The sequence below is a fragment of the Oenanthe melanoleuca genome, chromosome 1 (genome assembly GCF_029582105.1).
Source record: "Oenanthe melanoleuca isolate GR-GAL-2019-014 chromosome 1, OMel1.0, whole genome shotgun sequence".
Classification (NCBI taxonomy): Eukaryota; Metazoa; Chordata; class Aves; order Passeriformes; family Muscicapidae; genus Oenanthe; species Oenanthe melanoleuca.
Window position 1 is genome coordinate 108,363,760 of NC_079333.1, and position 22,907 is coordinate 108,386,666.

The 22,907-nt window shown below is 42.0% G+C and overlaps 1 protein-coding gene across 1 annotated transcript in view; it reads left to right on the plus strand.

Moving 5' to 3' along the window:
* The window catches only part of DSCAM (DS cell adhesion molecule), a 432,936-nt gene extending 411,817 nt beyond the window's left edge, over positions 1-21,119 (plus strand). The window contains exons 32-33 of the mRNA XM_056502042.1: positions 2,124-2,426; positions 20,232-21,119. Of these exons, the coding sequence (XP_056358017.1) occupies positions 2,124-2,426; positions 20,232-20,575 (647 nt within the window). The 3' untranslated portion in view covers positions 20,576-21,119. The remainder of the gene's footprint in view (positions 1-2,123; positions 2,427-20,231) is intronic.
* The last annotated feature ends 1,788 nt before the right edge of the window (positions 21,120-22,907 follow it).

The window sequence follows — 22,907 nt, forward strand, 5'->3', positions numbered from 1 at the left end:
TTGCATGACCATGATATTCACATGCACTGCTCCATGGCACTGGTCAGCTGCTGCCTCCTGGGAGTTCCCAGCTGACCACAAACATGGGAAGACATCACTGAGGTCTGATGTGCAAATCAAATGTGAAACACAGAATGATGTTTCCTATGGGTGGAAAGACAAAAAAAAAAAAATCTAAAGTAACCCTGTTAAGTTCTGGTCAGCTCCAAATCTTAAGTGAATTACAGCATCTTGGAGAAGTACTTGTCATTTTAAATAATGGATGGTCATGTTTAAAAGTGGCAGGAATATCATTCTTTGTGCACAATGAAAACTGATGCAGGGGTGCAGGCACACAGTAAAAAAGATAAAGATTTGCAATAATGACACACTTGCCTCTGGCTGCTGCAGAGGGTCCATTTTTATGAATTAGCTATTATACTGTGCTTGTTTATTGAACATCACCAAAAATGTCTGAAATTGCACAGATCTTGTGATGAAGGAACTGCCCAAGGAACTTTTCTAACTCCTCTGCTCTTCCAGCCCACTGGAGTAGAAACACTGTGGGTACAGCAGCCCAGCAATTCTGTCCCTGCAGAAATGAGCCCTACATTTCCAGAGTACTTTTTAATGTATCAGTAGCCATTTACATCTTCAATAACAGTGTTGTTTAAGAGACATTGATATTCTCAGAAACTCATCAGCAGAAAAGAACAGCTTGTAGGTCATAATAACCTGTGTGTCAAATATGAATTCCTCTATTAGCTTCAGAGCACTGAAAAAAGGCTACTGAGTGACTGCAGGCTGTAGTTGCCAAATATTGCTTTCTGAAGACCTTTGTTCCGAATGAAATGAGTTAGTGTTTTACCTGGTGTCAAGAGAGACAATATCTGAGAGCTACTACCTTTCTATTTGACCTTTGCTCCAGTACTTTAAAAAAAAAAAAATATATATATATATATATATATATGTATGATGGAAACAGGACAAAAAGACTTTTCTTTCCAACCTGTGTGTAACCCCAGTGAAATATTTCTGAGATGCATTAAAAAGATAATGGAAAGAAGCTGTTTCTTATTTTGCTAAATCTGGTTTGTGGGTTTGAAACCTTTTGAAGGCATTAAAGATTGAGAGAAAGGGGGTTTTGTTGTTGAAAAAGTAACGTTTTTCCTGTAGTGAAGGTTATTTTTTATAAAAGTGTCCTGGTTTTGAGGACAAGTGTCTGCTAAGAAAGGCAGAACCTTCTCTTTGAAAAGGAGAATGTAAATCCCCTCCCTCCAAATTATTATAATTTTGAAATTAAGGGGCTCTCAGGCAAAGAGATGGGAATTAGGAATAACAGTTCTTTACTAGGAAAATTAAAATAGCAATGCAGTATTACACAGAGCAATCCCAACCCTGCCAGAGTCAGAATCCAAGCTGACACCCGTCAGTCAGTCAGGGTGTTGGCACAGTCCCATTCAATGGTGGCTGCATCCTCCTGCAGGGGCAGATGTGGTTCAGCTGGAGCAGTGCTCCTGGAGAAGGTGCAGTTTCCTCTGAAGCTCCAGGGATGATGTGCAAAGGTCTGGTTTTCCTCTGGAATCCAGTGGAAAGAAGGTTCCTTGGTGTCCAAAATGTCAGTTTTTATCTGGGTAGGAAAGGCTTGGCTGCTCCCCTGGCTGGAGCATCTCCCAGTGGGATGATGGAATTTTATCAGTCATGCCCTGGGACTCAGTGGCCATGAACAGGAGATATCTCCTGGAGGGAGGATGGGCTGTGGGAAGATAAAGATGATTGCCCAGCTGGTTTAAAGATGGCCCATGAGCAGATAATGTGTGCCAGGAGATCAGGGGCACTGCCCCACCCGGCTGCAGCAGATGGGGACAGAATTCACATTGCTGGTCACATCCTGTATTGAAACCCAAGACAAAAAGAGACATGAATTTAATGCTAAGGTGCTCACAGGATAAGGCTTCACTTTCCATTATCTGCAATTATCAGGTTCCTGACTAAACTAACACTTGTGCAGGCATTTGAAGCAGATTCATCTAAATCACCTCAATAACTTCAAGGGCTTTACTCTGAGATACCATGCTTGTGGCTTTCCTCCCAGAAAGGGCCTGAGCAGATGTTTTCTCTCTCCCGTTGTTCCTGGCGCTCAGATCGGGCGAGGAGCAGCATGGTCTCCACAGAAAGTGCCTCCTCCACCTACGAAGAGCTGGCGAGGGCCTACGAGCACGCCAAGATGGAAGAGCAGCTGAGGCACGCCAAGTTCACCATCACAGAGTGCTTCATATCAGACACCTCCTCGGAGCAGCTCACGGCAGGGACCAACGACTACACGGACAGCCTGACGTCCAGCACGCCGTCCGAGTCGGGCATCTGCAGGTTCACAGCGTCCCCCCCAAAGCCTCAGGACGGAGGGAGGGTGATGAACATGGCAGTTCCCAAGGCACACCGCCCAGGTGAGGCAGCACAAAGAGCCTTCTGGGCACTCTGGGGGATTTCATCCCATACCCAGCTTGGGAAGGAGAGGGTGGGTGACAATATCTCCTGTAGCGGCTCATGATATAACTGGGGTGTGTGGTGATGTTTTTTGGGCTAAAAACAGAGGCCAGACAAAATTAAGGGAGTAATGATGCCTAGACCTAAAACAGAGTTTAGACACAGTTAAAGGAATAAAGTAGGGATTTATTAAAAGGCCTTCAAAGGTTCATCTTGGGCACTACAAGAGCCTGGCCATGGCTACACCCAAGATGGATGGCGTGTCAAAAACATGTCAAAAGTATTCACACTTTTATAAGTTTTGGTCCATTCCCATATTGGGGTTAATCATCCAATCCCAGCTCCAGGCTCTGCAGTCCCACCCTCCCAGATTCTCTCCTCCATTCTCTCTGTTTGCACTTTTTGGGGCTGAGGCTGCAGCGTGTCCTTGGTTCTGGGGCTGGACAAGGATTGTTTTGTGTGACTGAGCTGTGAGGAGAACTTGCTAACACTGTATGAAGTTCAGAGTTACACACCAATGCAGTGCAGAATCTGGAAAATATGAAAGCTAAAACTGACATCAGTAAACAGTATAATGGTAAAAAACAGTTATATTTATTGAAAGGTACATTTCAGGCAGATGAAGCCCCCCAAGGCTACACCCAAAATAGACAATGGGTCACAAGTTTTCACACTTTTATAAGTTTGGTCCATTTGTATATTGGGGATTAATCTTCCAATTATAGCTTCAGGTAATGAAGTCATTCACCCCAAGTTTGCCTCCCCCCCAACTCACTTTTGTTTCCATCTCTCAGGGCCTGAGGCAGTGAGGTGTCCTTGATTGCCAGGCCTGGAGAGGAATGGTTGTGTCTGGCCAAAATGGGAAAGCAGCAGCTAACACTCTATGTGGAGTTTAGAGTTATACACTGAAGAATTGCAGGATTAAAAATATATGAAAAATATAAAAGCTAAAATCCTAAGGCATCAGTCCCAGCTAATGGAACATGTGAGCATATTCTCCCATATACAGAAAACATGAGAATTTAGTAGCAGAAAGAGGCTGAGCCATCAAATCCTCTCCTCACACTTGCAGCCATCAGGCCATTACCCTTCTGGGATAAATAAGACCATATGTGGGTGCATCTGCCCATCTCCAGTGAAACCAGCCTCTAATAAACCGTGTCTCACTGCCGTGCTTGGGAGCCAGAGCTGGCTCTCATCAACTGCTCATAAGGACAGATTGCAGGAGGTGTGCTTGTCCCTTCTGCCTTGGGGCTTGTCAGACTTGTAACAACCCTCTGGTGATGTCCTGGAACTGTTCCACTCTCTCTTTTTGACATCACCTAATATCAGACTCGGGATATCTAAATCGGGAGGGAACAAAATAAAGGAGAAAATTAAGATTTCAGCTCTTTGCTGACTGAAGGTACTTGAGGTGCATGAAACTTTTGTGCTTAGCCAAATTTCCATATCACAAACAAACACAGTGTTTCTACTGATACCTTAGTTGCCAACAGCACAGGTAGGTTATTTGTGGTACTCTGAGATCATCAGGTTATAAAATCTCAGAAGATTTGTCAGTCTTTGTTACAGGATACAGGATGTGACAAAGCAGAGTAGGATTCAAATGGGAAAAAGGCATAATTATATTGTATGCTTTCTGAAAACATAATTTATTTTATTTTATTTTGTATTATTTTATTTTATTTTGTATTATTTTATTTTAGTATAGAATTTTATAGTAGTATAGTACAGTATAGTATATCCATTTGCCAGTGTGAGTGCTGCTACTCAGATCCACAGAAAGCAATCAGTGGTGCTCACCTGTGTGAAAAAGAGTACTGAATAATCTGTGGAGGGTCTTTTGTTCACTATTCACCATAACAAGCAGTGGTTGTGAGGACAGAGGAATGGAAGGGAGACAATGGGATCAGGAAGGGTCATTCAAAAGCAAGAACTCTGAAAAGAAAGCATCAAGGATTTGGCTGGAGAAAGCTAAAAGAAAAATGTGGGAAGAAAAAGCCCAAGCAGAAGGTAGAGACAGTTATAATACTCAAGGCAGGAAATTAGTGTGTCAGATAGATAAGAGGGAAAATAAGTAGGAAATAAAGTAGTGGGAGAAATTGCTGATTTCTGTGTAGTCACAGGGTAGAACCACAAACCCAGGAGCTGTAGAAATAGATAAAGATGGAAATACTTTTCATTTCTAACTCCAAAGAAGTAAGATAAATATTTGTCCCTGCTCTGCTGAAGGGAAGCATCTGCATTCACAGCTAAGTCAAAACTGAACTCTCTCCTTCCAAGCAGTCAACAGATATTTTTTATCATTTCTTTAACAAATATCTTGCTCTCTTTCCTTTCATGTTCCAAATACATTACTTATGCATATTTAGTATTTGGAAATATTCTAATAAATTCCATATAGAGCTGATTTTCTTGAGGGCAAATAGAACCAAAATTTGGTCCCTGTGCTTGAGTAAAAAATCTTTCAGGAACAACTGCAGAGTTCCTCCAGTGATTTACAGACTTGTAGTCATGTTTAGCTCTGTTAGTTTTAATGGCTTTATTTTTTTTCCCTACTTTTCTTGATTAGCTTTAGCTTTCCTTTGCAGCAAGGAAATGAAATATTTTATAAAATTAATAATTAGCTTCATTACCTTGAAAGAATAATTGAGGGTTCCAGTGGGGCCATTTGAATGTTGGCCCATAAATATTGAATAATGCATTATTAAATGTCACTTTATTTTAAACAAAACATATGGATGGAAAGAACTTTCAGCAGTAGCAGACAGACCAATATTTTAATTTTCAAGTCAGTGAGGAAACACTGGGCATCTTCCCTCTTTTACCCACCACTTCAGAAATTTGCCAGAGGTAATTAGTAATTCAAATACAATTAATCAAAGTCATTCTCTAATTAAGGACATGGCGAAGAAATAAAATAACTTAAGGTATTTGGTTTCAGTGGATGAGAACATTTGAGATAAATCACTCTGCTGCTTCAGCACACCTTTATTCTTCCTTGAAGTAAATCTTTTCTTTCAAGAGAACTCTTACCTGTTTTCATGGTGCTTTGCTTTTCTTCTCAGCCAATTCAATCTTCCTGGGAAAATGTCACTTTCAATCACTTCTGCCTCCTCCTTCCTGATTTCTGACCTCCCTTTTCAAACTGCTGCCTGCTGCATCTTATGGTTGCAGTAAAGTTTCAAGAGTTTGCAATATGTACTGCTTGTTTCTCAAAATAATTCCCAAGGATTATAAGACAGCTGGAAAAAAGACTGTTAGAAAAAGTTATTTTGATAAATGGGGCATTTGGAAATGAATCCACCCAATGGCAAAGCTGAAATTTAGTTCATGGAAGGTAACAATGGAGTTTGCTGGTGAATTCCCAGGGATGGAGATGAGGCTGAGAGGATTCTTGCTTCCTGCATCCTCTTTTTTGTCCTTCTTGAGGACAGGCATTTGCTTTTCCCCAGTCTTCAGGCACTTCCTCCAGTCACCATGACCAATCAAAGACTATTTGCATTCTGGCATCTGCCAGTTCCCTCTGCACTTGCAGGCACATTCCATCAAAGCCATGGATTTACCAGTATGCAGTTTGTTTAAGCATTCCCTGACCTGATCCTTGTCAGGGCTGAGTCTCTGGCTCCAGACTGTCCCACTAATCTCTTGGACCTTGGCATTCCTGGAGGCTGCTCTGGCTAGTGAGGACTGAGGCAAATTCAGCCTTTTCCATGCCCTGTGTCACCAGGTTCCTGTCAGCAGTGGGGCCACATTTTTCCTGACCTTTCTGTTGTCACCTATAAACTTACAGAATTTTCCTGTTGTCTTTGACATCCCTGGACAAATTCAGCTGGGTTTGGGCTTTCCTAGCCAGGTTTCTCAATGTCCCTGTATTCCCACTGGGTTATTCTTGCCTGCTTCCACCCTCTTGGGTACTCCCTCTCTGTGTCTGAGTTTTGCCAGGAGCTCTTCGTTCATCCTTAGAGGCCTCCTAGAATTTTTGCCTGAGAATTTCTGCTCACTGAGCTTGGAGAAGGTGATCCTTGAATATCAGCCAGCTCTCCTAGACAGGAGGATACTTTAGATGATGGTACAAACTTTAGCTGATGGTACAAGCAGCTGTAGGTGTTTTCTGCATCATTGTCCTTACACCAGGCCAAAACTTTCAAGTATACAGAAAACATTTTTCTAAACAGTCTTAAATTTAAAAAAAAAAAAAAAAAAAAAAAAACAACCAAACTTTAGGAGTTTTTCTGAGTTTTCAAAAGTCTTAGCTACAAGAAATGGAATATGGAAGTAAGATTTTTTCTTTTGATAATTCCTACATTTGGTGTTTTGAAAGCATGTCACACACATCCTTGTGTTGTGACCTTTGCAACAGCCCAAGCAGATATTTTGGAAAAAGATAAGATTAGAACAGATTCCTAGAGCAGCTGTGGCTGCCCCTGGATCCCTGGAATGTTCAATTCCAGGTTGGACACTGGAGCAGCCTGGGACAGTGGGAGGTGTCCCTGCCATGGCTGGGGTGGCACTGGATGGACTTTAAGGTCCTTTTCAACCCAAACCATTCTGACATTCTGTGATTATTTGTATTCATGCTTCACCATTAACCACACCACCATTATTTTCCCTTTTATAGAATCACATTACAAATCAAGCAAACTGGAATTGCTGCTTAACAACAGCCCCTGCACAGCTTCCAAAAAGTGAAGGGATGGATGCAGACCTGCACATGAGGTTCTGTGGACTGCACAGAGCTGTCAGACCTCATCTGCCCAGACCTTGAAGGTGACCCACTGTAGATGGTGACATTTTTCAGGAAGCCATCAGAACAGTCATGTGTCCCAGGAGGCACCTTAAGAGAGAAAATTGAAGCAGTTAAAACAGCACAGCAGGATTTTAAAGCTGTGGGATAAATCACATTTTTTACAAAAGTGGGTCTTCTTAGCTCCTGCACCATGTTAAAATCTTTCATGCTGTAAAAATGGTGGCAAATCATTGTTTTCATTGCATCTTTCTCAGCATCAGAACTCCCAGAAGTTTGGGATTTGGATTATTGTTCTCCTTCCCACAGCTGTCATTAACTACAAGTTTGGTTAGTAAGATCAGGTCCTCAAGGAGTCATTTAAGCAGAGCAAAACTGAGGCAGTTTTTCACATAAATATTAATAAATTTCAGCAATTGTAACCCCAAGTTTACCTGTGAGGTTGACAAATGAGTCAGTCCCTCATCCTCCAAAAAAGGGACAGGAATTGGAAAGAAATGCACTCTCTTCCTACCTCCCACTGTGCCATCAAAGAGTCTGTAATGTAAAAAAATGGAAGATAATTGCAGAGGTTCAAAGAGTTTTATAATAATGTTCCTTTTTTTCTCTTTTAAGGACAATAATCACAAATTGAGTTATCATAACAGTTATTCTTCACTGCAATAAACATTGCTGGAGCAGTTTATTAAAAATAGATTCCCATTATTGTAATTTTAAATCTCAGTAATAGCCTCAGCCAAGAAGCCTGCTGGGTTTTTTCTTCTCTTTACTCCTAAATCATTGTGCTGGAGAAAAGAACCACTATTAACTGGGAAATATTTTGATATTCTTTGCATCCCAAGTGCTATTTATGTCTGGGGTTCTTTAGTGGACAGACCACTTACTTGCATCCCCTGGCAATGGAGTTCATGCTTGCAAGGAATAACATCAGGGCTTGAAGGGGAGATATCTAGAAAATTATAATTTCTTTCAATTTGTAGAAACCTCCTTTCCCACAGGGGTACAGCAAAAGTCAGACCCCCAATTATATTTTTCTCTTTTGCTAATCAGCAGTAAAAAGAACCTTTGCTTATATATTGTCCTTAAGGGTTTGTTTGATTTGGACCAGGAATTTCTCTACCTGTTGTCACAGAAAAAGTTCAAGATCATTTTTGATCATCCCACCTCCTCAAAGTGGGGAGAGATCACATGAATATAAAACCCCTGAAGGACTAAAGCATCCCAAATATCATCCCAGGGAAGAAATGCCTCTCAAGGGGTGTATCAGACTAGTAGATTTGGAAATCCATTTAAAGCATCACTAGGTTTTATATCTCAGAACTTCCTCCAGAAACTTTCAGCTGATGAAAGGAACCAGTTTGGAAAGAAACCTGCTTGTGAGTGGGGGAAAATGGCATTTTTGGAGAGGCAGGCTCTGAAAAAATGAATTTTCAAGGTTGTGATTTCACAGCCATGAGGATGTCAGAGATTCCCCACTCCTCCATAGGGAACCTGAGTGCTTTCCTGGGTCCTCCACCTGCACAAAGCAGGAGCCCCCCTTCTCCAAGCCCCTGCTCCCTTGGAAACACTTTCCTCCTCTGTCCTTGTGCAGGATCACCATTTCTCTCCTCTCCATTTTCCAGCCCTTCTCCTTGGCCCCCATGTCCCAGAGGAGATTTGGCCAGCTGACATTGCCTTTTAACATAGCCAAGGACAGGCCAGACCTGCTCTCAGACTTGGACACTTTTTGGGTTTTTTACAGCTGGGCACCTCAGTCCAGCAGCCCAAGTCTAGCCCTTAAACCTACTGCATATTAACTAGGAAAAAATACTGATTTAACTTCTCCAGCTTTGCTGAATGATCAGGTTCTCTCAGTTTTTCAAATGCCTTAATTAGCATTCTTGACCCAATTTAGAAGTTTCTGGCTGTTTTGACTAATCCAGATGATTGAATAGCAAAGCCTTAACATGCAGACAAGCCTTGAGCTAAAGAATGCAAGTATTTTATTAAAAGATTTACAAGGGTCCCTTAAATGCAGTCTGGATATCACCTGCAGTGCCTAAATGTTGTTTTAAACACCCAAGTCAAGAAACAAATCTTCTTTTCCAGCATTCAGTCACTGCAGCTAAAAATAAGCTACTTAGCATAATGAGAAAAATAAGAAGCAGGCAGCAATAGAAGGCAGTGCAGTATTTTTCCAGTGTCAGCCCCGTAACCCGAGATGTGAACTCTTTTCCAGTGCCCTGTGAGTTCAAGGGTGAAGGAGTTGTTTCCCTCTGACACTGATTGGAGTCTATTTAGGGACTGGGTTTTTGTTGGGAAGCTGCTGACAGAGCTCCACTGCTGTGACTGAATCCGAAACAAATTCGGCCACTGGGGATTCAGCAGAGGCTGGGACTTGGCTGCTCACTTTTAGCCTTGCTATATCATCCTGCCTTGGCTGAAAATGGGGAATAATTCCATTAATTCCATGGTTTCCACATCCAAAACTGAATTTCTTGAAGTTACAGAAGAATCTGTGTATCTTCCTGTTGTTGTTGTTGTTCAGAAATCCCTACAAAGCACACAGAGGCTGAGATATGGGTTGTTTTCAGGTTTAGTTTTACATTTGCACTGTTTAGTTTCAAATGCAATAGAATATATATGAAAAAATATGAATATGTATACACACAGTGTATATCATGTGCATACAGAACAAAGAAATCAGCATCCTGACTCCACAGGAGACCAAGATCCACTTTTGGGAGAAGTACATAAGGAGACAAATCAAAATAAGCAGGTGGAAAAACAGAAGGACAGGCACAGAGTGGGGAATAAACCTTCTTGCCTACATTTTACCAGTAGTAAATACTCCTATGACTGATAACTTGTATATTTACTTATGTGATGTATCCTGAAGTTACTCCCCTAGATGAGCATCTCTAATGTTTCCATATTAAATCCTTCTGTGCATGGAAAACCCTCTTTTTATTTTCTGCTGCACTGTTGGAAAAGCTGGAGCATGTCACAAAGAGACAGACTGTGCCATTTGCTGCTTATCCTAGAAATGGCACATCAGTGATGAGAGGAAATTGCCTTTATCTTGTCTCAGGTTTTATTTCTGTGGAGTATCAGGAGCTTTTTCTCCTTCAGCTGAGAAAAGCTGAATGTTCTGCAGGGATGAAAATCATTTAATTCTGCATTTAATTTGACGTGACTACATACTTGATATCATTGGCTTTTCATTTTTATTCTGGTGCATTTGCAGACAGGAAGGCTCACACTGCAAGTTTTTTAACCTTGCCAGTACAATAAAAATGAACTTACACAGGTTCAGATCAGAGACTAAAATATTCTGAGATCAGAAAGGAGAACTATATTGGTGTGAATCTTGATTTTAAATAGGGCAGCTGTTCAGTTACAAGGTTTCTGTGCAATTGTGATGTGAAAGTTCCACTTTAGGAACTATAGAAGACAACTGTAACACAAATTGAAGTCATTGATGGCACTGAAACAGGTTTTCCAGAGAAACTGTGGCTGCCTCATCCCTGGATGGGTTCAGAGCCAGGTTGGACTGGGCTTGGAACAACCTGGGATAGTGGAAGGATTTGAAACTAAATGATCTTTAACATCCAACTCAAAGCCTTCTGTGAATCTATGTTTAAAGTAATCTAAATTATTTTTACAATTGTCACCCATGGATCAGTGATACTGCTATCAGGAAGATATTTTTTAATTAGAGGAGAGAAACAAGTGGTACCAATTCCTCGAAGACTCTGTGAGGAGTGTGTAGCAGCAAAATTTCCTGTTGCTTCCTAATTTATTCTTTATTTTGATTTTAAAATTAAAACTGGCTTTGGAAAAAAAAACAAACCATTCCAAACTGTGCTGGTTCAGGATACTCTTGGGAGTTTTCCTTTCTATTTCTTCTAGACTAAAATTTGCACATTAAGAAAACCCCCTATTCCCCCAAGAATGCCCATTTCCTATCTTTTGATTAGCAACAAGATCTTTATTATTAAAAAGTGAGAGTTTTTAAAAATTTAATTTCATTCTGATTTTCTAAAGTGGATTATTTGCTTTGTGTTCCATATATATATGTGTGTGTGTATATATATATATATATATATATATATGCTGCAGCTATTACCCATGTTGTCTGTAGCTGTAGACACATTTGACTGAGATTTAGTTACTGAAGAGTTTTATGCCTTAAGCAAGGATTACATTTATCAGTAAATTTTCAGCTACTTTCATGTTCTTACATTCATAACTTCACTATTAAATTGTTAAAACTACCAGCAAAAGTTCCAAATCAAACCAAAGATGCTGTGTCCAATTAACACAACAGATATTTTAGAGCACTTCTGTTAAGTGTCCCTAACTTGAACCTCACTTCTACAAAAACTAGATTTTTAATTTAGAAAATGCCAAGAAATTTCACCTTTACAGTGTTGGGACAGAGTTTGTGTGGTTTTTGCAGCAGCAGGGGTTTCCATGCAGCCCTGAACAGACCCAGCCCTGCTTTAAGGTCCTTGCAGATATTTACAGCCATTCCTGGTTTAACTGATGTCAGGCTCTGTTATTTCCCCCGTGCCAAGGGAACCTGAGTGTAATCTGAGCTCTACAGGAGAGCTGGCACTACTACCTGAAAATGGAAACCAAATCTTACCTGCAAGAAAGGTCATGCTTGTGCTCTTCTTGGAAATTAAAGCAGGCAATCATATCACTAGGAAAAAAACCCTTTAGTTTTCACAGTCCTAACCTGGCTGTAGTGATGGTCTGTGCCATCCATGGAAGAGCTTTATGTGCTGGCCTTTAAAGCACAGCTCTGCAGATGTATTCCAATTCTGAAATATTTATTCAGCATCCCTCATTTAAGTGTGAGAGCTGTGAGAACCCCTGATCCCAGGGGTTTGATTAACAAAAATGCAGTGCTGCACCTCGTCAGCATCACCCAGGGGATTCAGACTAATGGAGAGGGGAGACTGAGTGACAGAAAGTCACCCCTAACTCAGAGGAGCAGGGCACTGCTGGTATTGCTGTCCCTGACCTGCCCAGCCTGTTTTGCTCTCCCGGTGCCGTGGCATGGTCAGGTTCAGCCCTGAACTCACAGCAATGACTCAGAGCCTGGAGAGGTCAGCAGAGCATCTCCTGCTGATTCCAGTGAGCCCTGAAAACTCCTCACCTCCCCAGCCTCTCTGCTGAATCCAGGCTCCCAACTTCTCTCAGGAATAAACTTGTTTCCATGGAGTCACGATCGATTTAACCCCCAGCTGACGTGATGTATAATTGAACAGTTTCTGTTCACTGCACCCACGGCCAGCAAATGAGTTCTAAAACTCCAGCCTTGCTAACCAGGGGCACCTCACTGACGTTTTCAGCAGTTTTCCAAGTTTTCCCAGCCACTGGGCAGGAGAGTGCTGTCTCAGAACATCCTTAAAAATGCATGAAGCCTCTCGCGTGGCAGGCGCAGTCGGAACGGGAGCGCTCCTGGGCTCACCTTTTCTGTCACCATTTCATTATTTATTGACAAATTTGCTGACTTTAGTTCTGAGGTGGATATTGATTTACACAGTGAGGCCCCTTTTACATGTTTTTATAATTTAGACACCTCATTAAATCCAAGCAGGAAGGGATCAGTTGTGCAGGTGCCCCAGCCCTGCATGGCTTATCTGTAGGGTCTAAATCTATCTGACCCCTGGAGTTAATCAATTTTTCCTTCCTTACTCAGCTCATTGTCAGAAAAGCCCTTAAAAATACATCAGTTCTCCTTAAAGTTACTTCTGGAAAGGACAAAGCACCTGGCAGGTCTTTTGAAAATGCAGCACTGTGTTAGAGACCCGAGTTCTGCTTAGAGAAATGCAAGCCAAAAACGTGTTTCCATTCCTGTTCCATTAGATCTTCCAGGAAGAGGTAACAATGTGATAATCAAGGCTCCTGCCATCCTCTCAGGCAGCTGCACAGTCTGTTATGTCAATGGAGTTCAGATGGATGATCTCAGTCCAGCTACAGCAGTCATGCTTTTGCTTTAAGACATCTTGATCAAAGGCTTTTTCTTGGAATCAGAAGGCTTAAATCTAAATAACAAAATGAATCACCTTTAAAAAAAAAAGAAAAAAAACCTCACATTAGTTGGAATCCTCATTTTCAGTCACTTAAACCTAATCTCCAGCAAGTAGAAATCAATTTATAGTCTTGCTGAAATCAATAGAGTCAGTGATTTATAGCAGCAGCAAATTTGGCTCCTGAGCTCCAGATTTACTGATACCCTGGTGTTCTTTAAGAGATAACTCCAACGATTGTAGTCAACAGCAACTGTTGTTTTTATTTTGCTCTGTGAATCACAGCTGGTATTTTGAGTATTTTTATGAAAATGCCAGTTTTAGCAGACTGCATTGTGAAACATTTAACTAGGTGTTATGGATCTCCAAACAGTCTATGAGGGTGCAGTTTTTGTGTAGAAAGTTATAAACTACAGCCCTGCAGGGCTGACAGGGAATTGTGATTTCTCCAGCTAGAAATGGGAAACCTGGCTATTTCTCTAGCATTTTTCACTTATTAAGGTGAAAAATATAAACTGCATAAGGGTGAGGTGTTGTTCTACCTGCTGAAACACAGAGAGAAGCACAAGAGGATGCTGTGGGTCAGAGAGCCAGGAAGGGCAGGTTGGCAGCTGAAATGAGTCCTGAATTTAATCAGTTTTAAAGTACCCCAAATGCTGAGCACTTCAATCTTTTTTCCTGGACACCTGAGCAGAGGCTGAGGCTGCTCTGGAGAAGGGAAGGGCACGTGCCTGCTCTCACAGCAGCTTTTGCACTAAAGAGGAAGCTGTGCCCTGTGTCCTCCCTCCTTCCTTTCCCCTCCTGCTGCTTGGCTGTTCTCAGACCTTCTGCCATTTATTTTGGATCACCTCAGAGAATTACTAAATCCAGTTTTTGTCTTGCAAACCTCAGAAGGAGCCTGTGAGCTCCTGAATGTGCTGGTAATGGTGTTCTCCTGTTGACAGAGAGTGAGCTGAGACTGTCACTCATTTTAGCCAGTCAGAAATTTGCACATGGAAATTCCATCTCCATTTTGCATTACTGATCGAGAATGGCTCTAGAGAGTGGAGCCCTGGCATTCAAAGCACTCTTCAGAAATTTTTACTCTCTACTTGTGGCATTTTACTGCAAGAAAACAACAATCATCCAGCGAGTTGGGAAGGCAGTTCCACGCTGAGCAGACCCTGGGGCTGAGCAAGGAGGTGCAGGACTGATCCTCTTCACTCCCCTTCTTGGCTGAGCAGGACACAGGCCCAGCTAACCAGCTAACTGGCTTTACTGCTCACTCAGTGTGTTTGTCCCTGGTGCTGCAGAGCCTGGTGAGCCCTGCAGGCTGGGGATGGTTCGGCGCAGTGCGGACGGGGATGGACGGGAGGGAGCACCAGCAGCTTTCCAACCCTGACAGCAGCAATTGTGAGAAATGCTACTGCTGCTATCAGCCTGGCTTCAGACCAAGCTGATGCTGTCCAAGAAAGCTTTGCCTGCTAGTTTTTTAATGGTGTGTCAGTTCTGGATGTGACAAAGGCCTCTGAGTATCACTTACACTCTTTTTTTTTCAGCAAACTTCTCACCTTGTCCTTGCAAACCCTCCACTCTTCCCTTGTTTCTAAAGCAAGTTTTCCCTTACAGGCAGTCTTTGTCCTGAAAAACAGCCTGTGAGTAGCAGCAAAGGCTTCACTGATTTATTTATTGTGCTAGTGAGCTGGAAAAACCAACTCTAATTTTTAAATCAGCATAAACCTGAGTGCAGAACTACGTCAGCAGCTCTGTCTCCTTTAGTTCTCTTCAAAGGAAAACACAATATCCCATCAGTGCTTCCCCTTCCAAAGTCAGCACAAGCCAAGAGATGCCCAGCAGAGTGGGACCCCATCTACCCAGCACTTGTACACCCCCAGCCCTGCACAAGGTCAAAATTTGCTCCTAAATTAACATAATTACACCAGCACCTTCCCTGAGCTAACAGGGCTGAATGGACTCACCCTGGCATGGTTTTTGATCCCATGGAATCAGCCCAGAGAGACCTCTGAGAGTTTTATTTTTTTACTCACTCACCTTTTTAAAGCAGGATGTGTGAATTCCCTATTCAAGCAGCCTTATCCTCACCTTTGTTAAATAAAACACCCTGTCATAGTCACCAGCACTACTTCTCAAAATTTTCTGAGATAACCTCTCAAATAGCACAGAATTTCCTCCACATGGCAACCAAAACTTGAAAACCCTCAGGCTGTCAGCCTCACTCTGTTGGAGTGTTGTGAGGATAAATTGCTTTTGCTTTATTGGAGGTTCTGATTCATGAGAAAATGCATAGACCTCTCAGGTAAAGACTTGGTAAGAGCATCCTTTTTTTGCAGTCTTTGATGATCCTTGTATTGAAAATGGCACAAATACTTAGAATTTTTTTTCTGGAGTAGATGAAAGCAAAAAAAAAAAAAAAAAAGAAAAAGAAAAAAAACACCATGCAAGCTCTCTGGCATTTGAAAGAGGAATGAGGTAAATCTTTTGGGAGAAAGGAGTGCTTCTCAGCTTGGTTTAGTTCTGCAGATGAGATGAGGCTATCTTGAATAAAATCCAAGAAAAATTCAGCAGTGATCTTTTTCCCTGCATGTAGCCTGTCAAATTCATCCCAACCCTTCCCACACCTGAAGCTGACCTCTGGAATACAGCTGAAAATGTCTGGTTTTTTTTTTTTTCAAAGTGTTTTATATCAGCTTAGCTGTACTGAAATAAGGATAAATTATTTTTATTCAGAGTCTCATTAACTCAGAAAATACTCCCTGTTTGGTAGATTGTGTTGCTCATTGTAAATATCACAGTAAGTGATTTTTAGCATTTGTTTACAAATATTTATTTGAACTAACATTTTCTTAAATGTACTGCACTAAATAATTAATTAGAGGGCTGGCCATTTAGGAAAAAAAAAAGACTGAGGTAGCTCAGGCTTAAGTTGCAGCACTCAGATTGGACTGGATGTTTATTATTTCTGTACAAACAAAGAACTCTAAGGCTCTTATAAAGCAAATTCTCCTTTCTTAAAAATTGCAGAATCACTGAAAGGTCAGGGTGGGAAGGGACCTCTGAAGATCATTCAGTCCAAACCCCATTTTTAAAAATGCATCAGAAAAATATAGTTTTGGAATGTCTTTTGTACTAATTAAGCCAAAATGCATGAATTATTAAACATGCTCATTTGCAGTGCTCATGCACTTGAAAGGTTTGCTTTCATTACTAATAAGGCACAAACATAGCTGAAAAGAGGTAATTAGAGCATCAAAGGCAATGAACCATCCTGAAACTTCATAATGTTTTGCCCAAAAAACATCATTCAGCTGAACAGCAAGAAACCAAAAAAATGCCTGTACAGTTGTGTCCAGAGGATAAGAACCAAAGTCTTCCCAAGCAGCTCCAGAGATACAGCAAGAAGCTTTTTTTTTCTGCTCAAAAATACCTTCAGAATTTATGTAGGAATGGCAAAGGTGAACCCCTGTGGTTATATTTCAAAGATTGTGTTTTCAAGTCAGAAACCCATTAGTTCTTCTAAATCAAAGACTTTTTTGTTGTTGTTTTATCCTGTGAGACCCTTTCAACCTTGCACAGAAGGAAAAGTTCCATTCTCAAATTTTTTCTTTGCCAGTGATTTTAATAATGTGCCCTGTTTTGCAAGCAGTTGCAGGGAGAGATGCTCCTTGCAGATGAGAAGGAGCACTGAGGCTTTTTATGATGGGAAAATGTGTACATCACATCAAATAATGAGGGCTCTGCATAAGCCATGTCAGAGACTGTGCTCTGAGTACCCAGCTTTGGAGAACAAGTTACACTCTCTGGTTTCTCATTACTGAAATCCTGCTGGAACTTTGCCCCCAGACATTTAGAAAATTGCAGTAAAATGACTGCATATTGTTTACACAGATTATTGACTATGCTTTCTTATGCAGATTCAAGGAGGGGGGAAAAGGGTCTTTTTTACATAGCTTGAAGCTCCTAAATACACTAGAGAAATGTCTAGACAGCAGCTTGAAAACCAACCTCCATCTCTGTAGGGTTCAATGCTCACCTTTTTTGTAGTCCACTCATACCTGTGGCTCTCAAGAAGCAGCAAATGTGCCAAGGCACAGGAGCAGCTCCGAGAGGAACCCACGGGGAGCTGCCAGTGAGCCACGCTGCAGCTGCTGCTCCTTCCTGGAAAGTCAACAAAACAAGCAGAAAATGCACTAGAAAGAGGGAGGGGGTGTGAAATGTCCTGGCTGCTGTTGACAAAGCAGTGGCAGCCCCTCACAGGCAGTGAGGGGTGACAGACACCTTTGGGAAAAGGCCCATTCTTGTGGGAAGAAGAAACGTGGAGGGGTTTGGGTTGGAAGGGATGGCAAAGATCATCCAGTTCCAACCCTCCTGCCATGGCAGAGACACCTCCCACTGTCCCAGGCTGCTCCAGCCCCAGTGTCCAACCTGGCCTTGGGCACTGCCAGGGATCCAGGGGCAGCCACAGCTGCTCTGGGAATTCTGTGCCAGGTCCTGCCTACCCTCACAGGGAACAATTCCTGCCCCATATCCCATCTAATCCTACTCTCTTTTAGTTTGAAGCCATTATTCATTATTGTATCACCCCATGCCCTTGTCCCCAGTCCCTCTCCAGCTCTCCTGGAGCCCCTTTAGGTCCTGAGCTCACCCTGGGTCCTTGTCTTCTCCAGGCTGAACAACCACAGCTCTCCCCTCCTATCTCCACAGGGGTGCTCCAGTACTGGGTTCAACATAGAAATTCTTCCTCTTCTGCTGGGGCTGAGGAACCCCTGTGGAGCATGGGAGTGGGAGAAAGATCCCCCTTTCTGCCCCAGCAGTGTCTATAAACATTCCTGGTGAGAGGGAAGTCATCACTTTGGTATTATAATTAATCACAAAGCTCTCACACCTGCTGTTGCCATGCTCTGAGGTGCATTTTGCTGGCCTTGACAGTGAAATCCCAACTCCTCAGGCAGCCAAATCAAGCTCCTGAAAACCTTCATTAGACAGAGAGCAGAGACAGGTGTGGGGAGCAGCACATCCTGCACTCCTGCCTCTCTCCCAGTGGGGTAGGAACAGGGCTCCTTCTCTGGATATTGCAGTGCTGCACAAGAACAGCCACAGGGAGCAAGTGACACAAGAACTTCCCATCCTGGCTGTCTCCTCCCCTCACAGGGAATGCTCTTTGGAGCAAACCAACCCCACAACTGCATTTTGGGAGGACTTGGACTACAAGGGGATGCAGAAGCAGAAGAACTGATGTGGTCAGGGTGTCTGGGTCTGGGTGCCAAGGGGACAGCATGGATGTACCCACGGGCAGCTTGGCTCCATGCCTGGGCAGAAGTGCAGGGATTTTGTGCCTCCCTGCTCCTGTGCCCATGTCCTGCTCTCCTTCACCCCAGCAGCAGCAGCAGCATTGCTGTCTCAGCTGAAACAGGCCTGACATGCAGAATTGTGCTTGGCATGAAAGGTACTGTAGGAGAATCTGGCACACCAACGAGTAAAACCAATTAAAGTTAGCACAGCTCCTTTTTCAAGAGGCAATCAGTGTGATTATCATCACAAACCTCCCCCTCTCCCTCCAACTCCACGGTGTGTGTCAGCCTCATCCTGATCCTCCCATCTTACTCCACGGGGGTAAAGCACCACGTGCTGTGAGCCTGTGCTGGAGATGCATCCAGAAAAAAACATATGGTGTTAGACTGTGCCTGAGGGATTTCTATAGGAATAAACACAGATTCTGGCCAAATGCAACTCCTCAGCAATTCTCTGTCTGTGACCTGGAATTACAGACAGAGCAGATGCTGTTGGTTTTTAGGTAAGATTTTTGCCTTGACTTACGTGGGAAAGCAGAGGACCTGTTTTATTTTAGGTCATTGGACAGCTTTTAGCTGGACTAGAAAGAACAAAATTGTTATACATTGTTTTATTATGAAGAACTGCTTTCCTGGGCTGTTGTTTATGCCACTGGCACAGGTCAGCCTTAATTTCTCCTGCTGTAAATAGCTCATGGAGAGCTACACAGGTGCTGTGGTGCCAAGAGTCTCCTACTTTAAACATTCAGGATGCATCCCATCTGTAGATGAGACTCTAGGTTTGATATCAACCATAAAAAAATGAAGTTCCATACCTGCAGAGATCTGTAAAGATGAGAAAATACTGTTCTGAATGCTGCTGTAACTGTGCTCTTTTTTTTATACATAGGTGAAGTTACACCATCAAATATTTTTAGCAGGGAATGTCATTATGTGCCTGATTGCCTCTCATTTCCTTGAAGGAATGTCATGAATGCCTAACAGGCCCAGGAGTCAGAGAAATAATGAATAAGAGGTTTTCTTGACAATACAAAGCAGAAAGTTGATGCAAGAACTCAGGTGCCAGTCCCAGTGCATTTAGTTACCACAAAACCAGCAGCATCTTGGTGGTCACAGGAGTAAAAAAATTATTAGTGAATTAAACTCAGTGGTGATGATTGACATTAAATTTTGTTATATAAGGACAAGAATTTTTCTGTTTTATTCAGAAATCTCTTGAAGACTATGGTCTTATCACTCTTGCATCCATTTTAAATAATTCAGTCATTCTTACTCATGACTGGGGCTCGTTAATTGGAATTGTGAAGGTTTCCATTTGAAATGGAAAATAAAAATTGGAAATTTACTAAGCCTCTACATTTTCCAAGTTTTTGACAAAGGAAAACCAAGATCTTTTCAGATTTTGAGAAAAACTCCTGGTCTTTTAATTTTATCTCCTTCATGCCGTGAGTGCGTGTAAAGCACATCACACTCCTCATTTCATTGTGAAAATAAATATTAACAGTGAATCCTCGTGGATCTGCCCAAAAGGAGTTCATTGCACAGTTCTGTAAGATCACAGCACAGTAAATGGCTGACAAATTCAAAGTCAATTACAAATTTTGATCACAGATCCTCCCTTTTGGTGGCCAAACCAGCTCGAGCCGCTCTCGCCACACAACGCGCGACCCGAAATAAAGACTCACTTCTCCCTCTTTGCCTCCCCAGGTGATCTCATGCATTTGCCACCCTACCTTAGGATGGACTTTTTATTGAACCGTGGCGTGCAGGGCACGAGCAGAGACCTGGGTTTGGGGCAAGCCTGCTTGGAGCCGCAGAAAAGCCGAACCTTGAAGCGTCCCACCGTGCTGGAGCCGATCCCCATGGAGACATCCTCCACGAGAGATGTCCAGTCATGGCAACCTGGTGCTGTGGCAACGTTACCTCAGCGAGAAGGAGCTGAGCTAGGACAGGCTCAAGCAAAAATGAGCAGCTCCCAAGAATCCCTGCTGGACTCCCGGGGCCACTTGAAAGGAAACAATCCCTACGCAAAATCTTACACCCTGGTATAACGAAAAGAGCATGGCTGGACAGTGGCTGTAAATATTTACACTGAAAAACAAAACACAAAAAAAAAAATTCCATTGAAAGCTACCTTTTTTTTATTGAATTCCAATATTTATAATTAAAGAAGAAGATTGCCAAAATATTTGACAAAAAAAAAATAATAATATGAGCGACAGACAGTGCAAAGACTCTCTTGCTTTTTTTCTGTCTGAGTGTGAGCTTCATCTGACTGGGCATCTGAATTTTTGGGTAAAAGAGTCCAGTTTTCTGATCTTCACAAGCGTTTGTGTTTTTACTGATTTTCTACGAAGTGCATGGAGACTTAAAAAAACATTTTAACTGGAAGTTCCATCAGACAAGATTTAAAAGGGAAAAAAAAAAATCACAAAAAAAAAAGAAAATCACCCTCTTTGTGAATTCAACAGGAACATTGATTTGGAAAAACAAAAAGTCTTTTGTCATGTTTGCACTTTTTTTTTTTTTTAATTAGAAAATGGGTCCTTGATTGTTCTTTTTTTGTTGTTAATTAGGATGAGTGATGTCAGTGGAGTGAGGAGATTGATTTGGGTTTTTTTTTAAATATTAATTTAATGAGACACTCTTTGCATTTTGTCTATGCGAAATAAAAGGGTCTTCTGCCTTTATTTGTGATGTCTGCTTCCATCATCTTTTGCTGTGGTTTTCCTGAAATGTGACAATCATGTAAGTGCCATCCTCTGAGTTATGTCTCCTTGTGCCTTGGGGAAAAAAAAGAAGAGGAACTCAGGGGTCACATTTTTTGAAAAAAATTTGGGTTCACTCACTTTTTTTTTTTTTTTTTTTTTTTGCTGCCATGGGGCAAAGAGGCAGAAGGGTGTGAGCCCTGAGTGCTCTGAACCAAACCCACTCAGGGCTCTCAGCATTTGGTTCATCTCACACCAGAAGGCTTTGGTGCAGCTTCAGTAATTTTTTGGATCAGAAGAAATGCGTTAACATTACTTTACTTCCTCCTTAGAAATGGATCTTTAGTCCGTTTGGGGGCAGCTCTTACGGAAATTCTTTGCTTACGTAAGAACCAGGGTGGAAAAATACGACAACTTTTCCCATAATAGGAAAAATGGGAGGAAAAAGTTATTCCAGGTCTTTCTGTTGAGGGAAAAAAAAGCTTGTTACGTGGGAGCTGTCAGCTCATATTACTTTGTTGCATCCTCTGATTCCGTGAGAAGTGATATTGCGTGTTTTATGCAGGGTGTAAATGATTGAAGACCACAGTTGGTGTTTTTAACGCAACAACCCCGCAGCCGCCTCACTAACTGCTCCCTGTGTGTGTCCTGGTCACTTCTGTGTGCCCTGGCCAAGGGAACACGGAGCAGAGCATCCCAAATTGGTGCCAACACGCTGTTGAGCACTGGCTGAGGTACCAGCTGTGCTCTGGCAGCAGCAGAGCTCAGAGCAGGGCGGGAACTCCCCGTGATTTCCCTGGAGAACATTCCTGCACCGTGCCCAACTCTGTTCTAAAACAGAAAAGTGCAGCAAGGCATGGTTGTTCTGTCAGTTTTTAATGGGATTATTATGCTGTTGAAAGGGCACTAAGTGAGCAAAGTGTCTTGAAATGAATCAGGTTGCTCTTGCATCCGTAGCTTTGCCAAGCCCAAGGGCTAAAGGTCTGCAGAGTTGGACAGAAGAGAGCAAATGAAGACATCCTCAAGGTATGTACTTCTTCTAGACCTGCAGATTGCTGAGGTGTCACTCAGTTAAGGGATCATTTCCCATCTAGCCTGCATGTCTGACCAATATGTTTGTAAAACATTAAAATATTTTTTTTAACGTACCCCAAAAAATAAACAAAATCAAACCCACAAAAACCCCCAAACAAAAAAAACCCAACAGACAACTTTTTGCTTGCAAACCAGAAATTAAAGTGTTAAGGATTACCCATGAAGTGTTTCCAAACAGAATGAAGTAACTATCTGTTAGCACTGTGTTTTAATTGATATGGGGGTGTTTGGGCAAAGGTTGGGCTCAATGATCTTGGAGGTCTTTTCAAAGCTTAACGACTCCATGAAAAAAAAAAGATTAAGCTATTCATTTGCTTTGGTTTGATGTGTTACTTCTTTTTTCCATAGAGAAAAATGGTGTTAATAAGAACCTAATTAAAACATGCAGAAAGACATTTCTTTTACTATTTCCATTGAAAAAGCACAGAAAATGAAACTTTTATAGAAGATTTTGGGGCAATTCAGTCCTATTTTATTCCCTCAAAAGTCTTTCTGCTGTGCTCAGCTTGAGGTGGATGGAGCATTAGCACTGCATGAAGAAATAAAATTTGATTTACTCAGTAGCATTCAGGACTTTTGA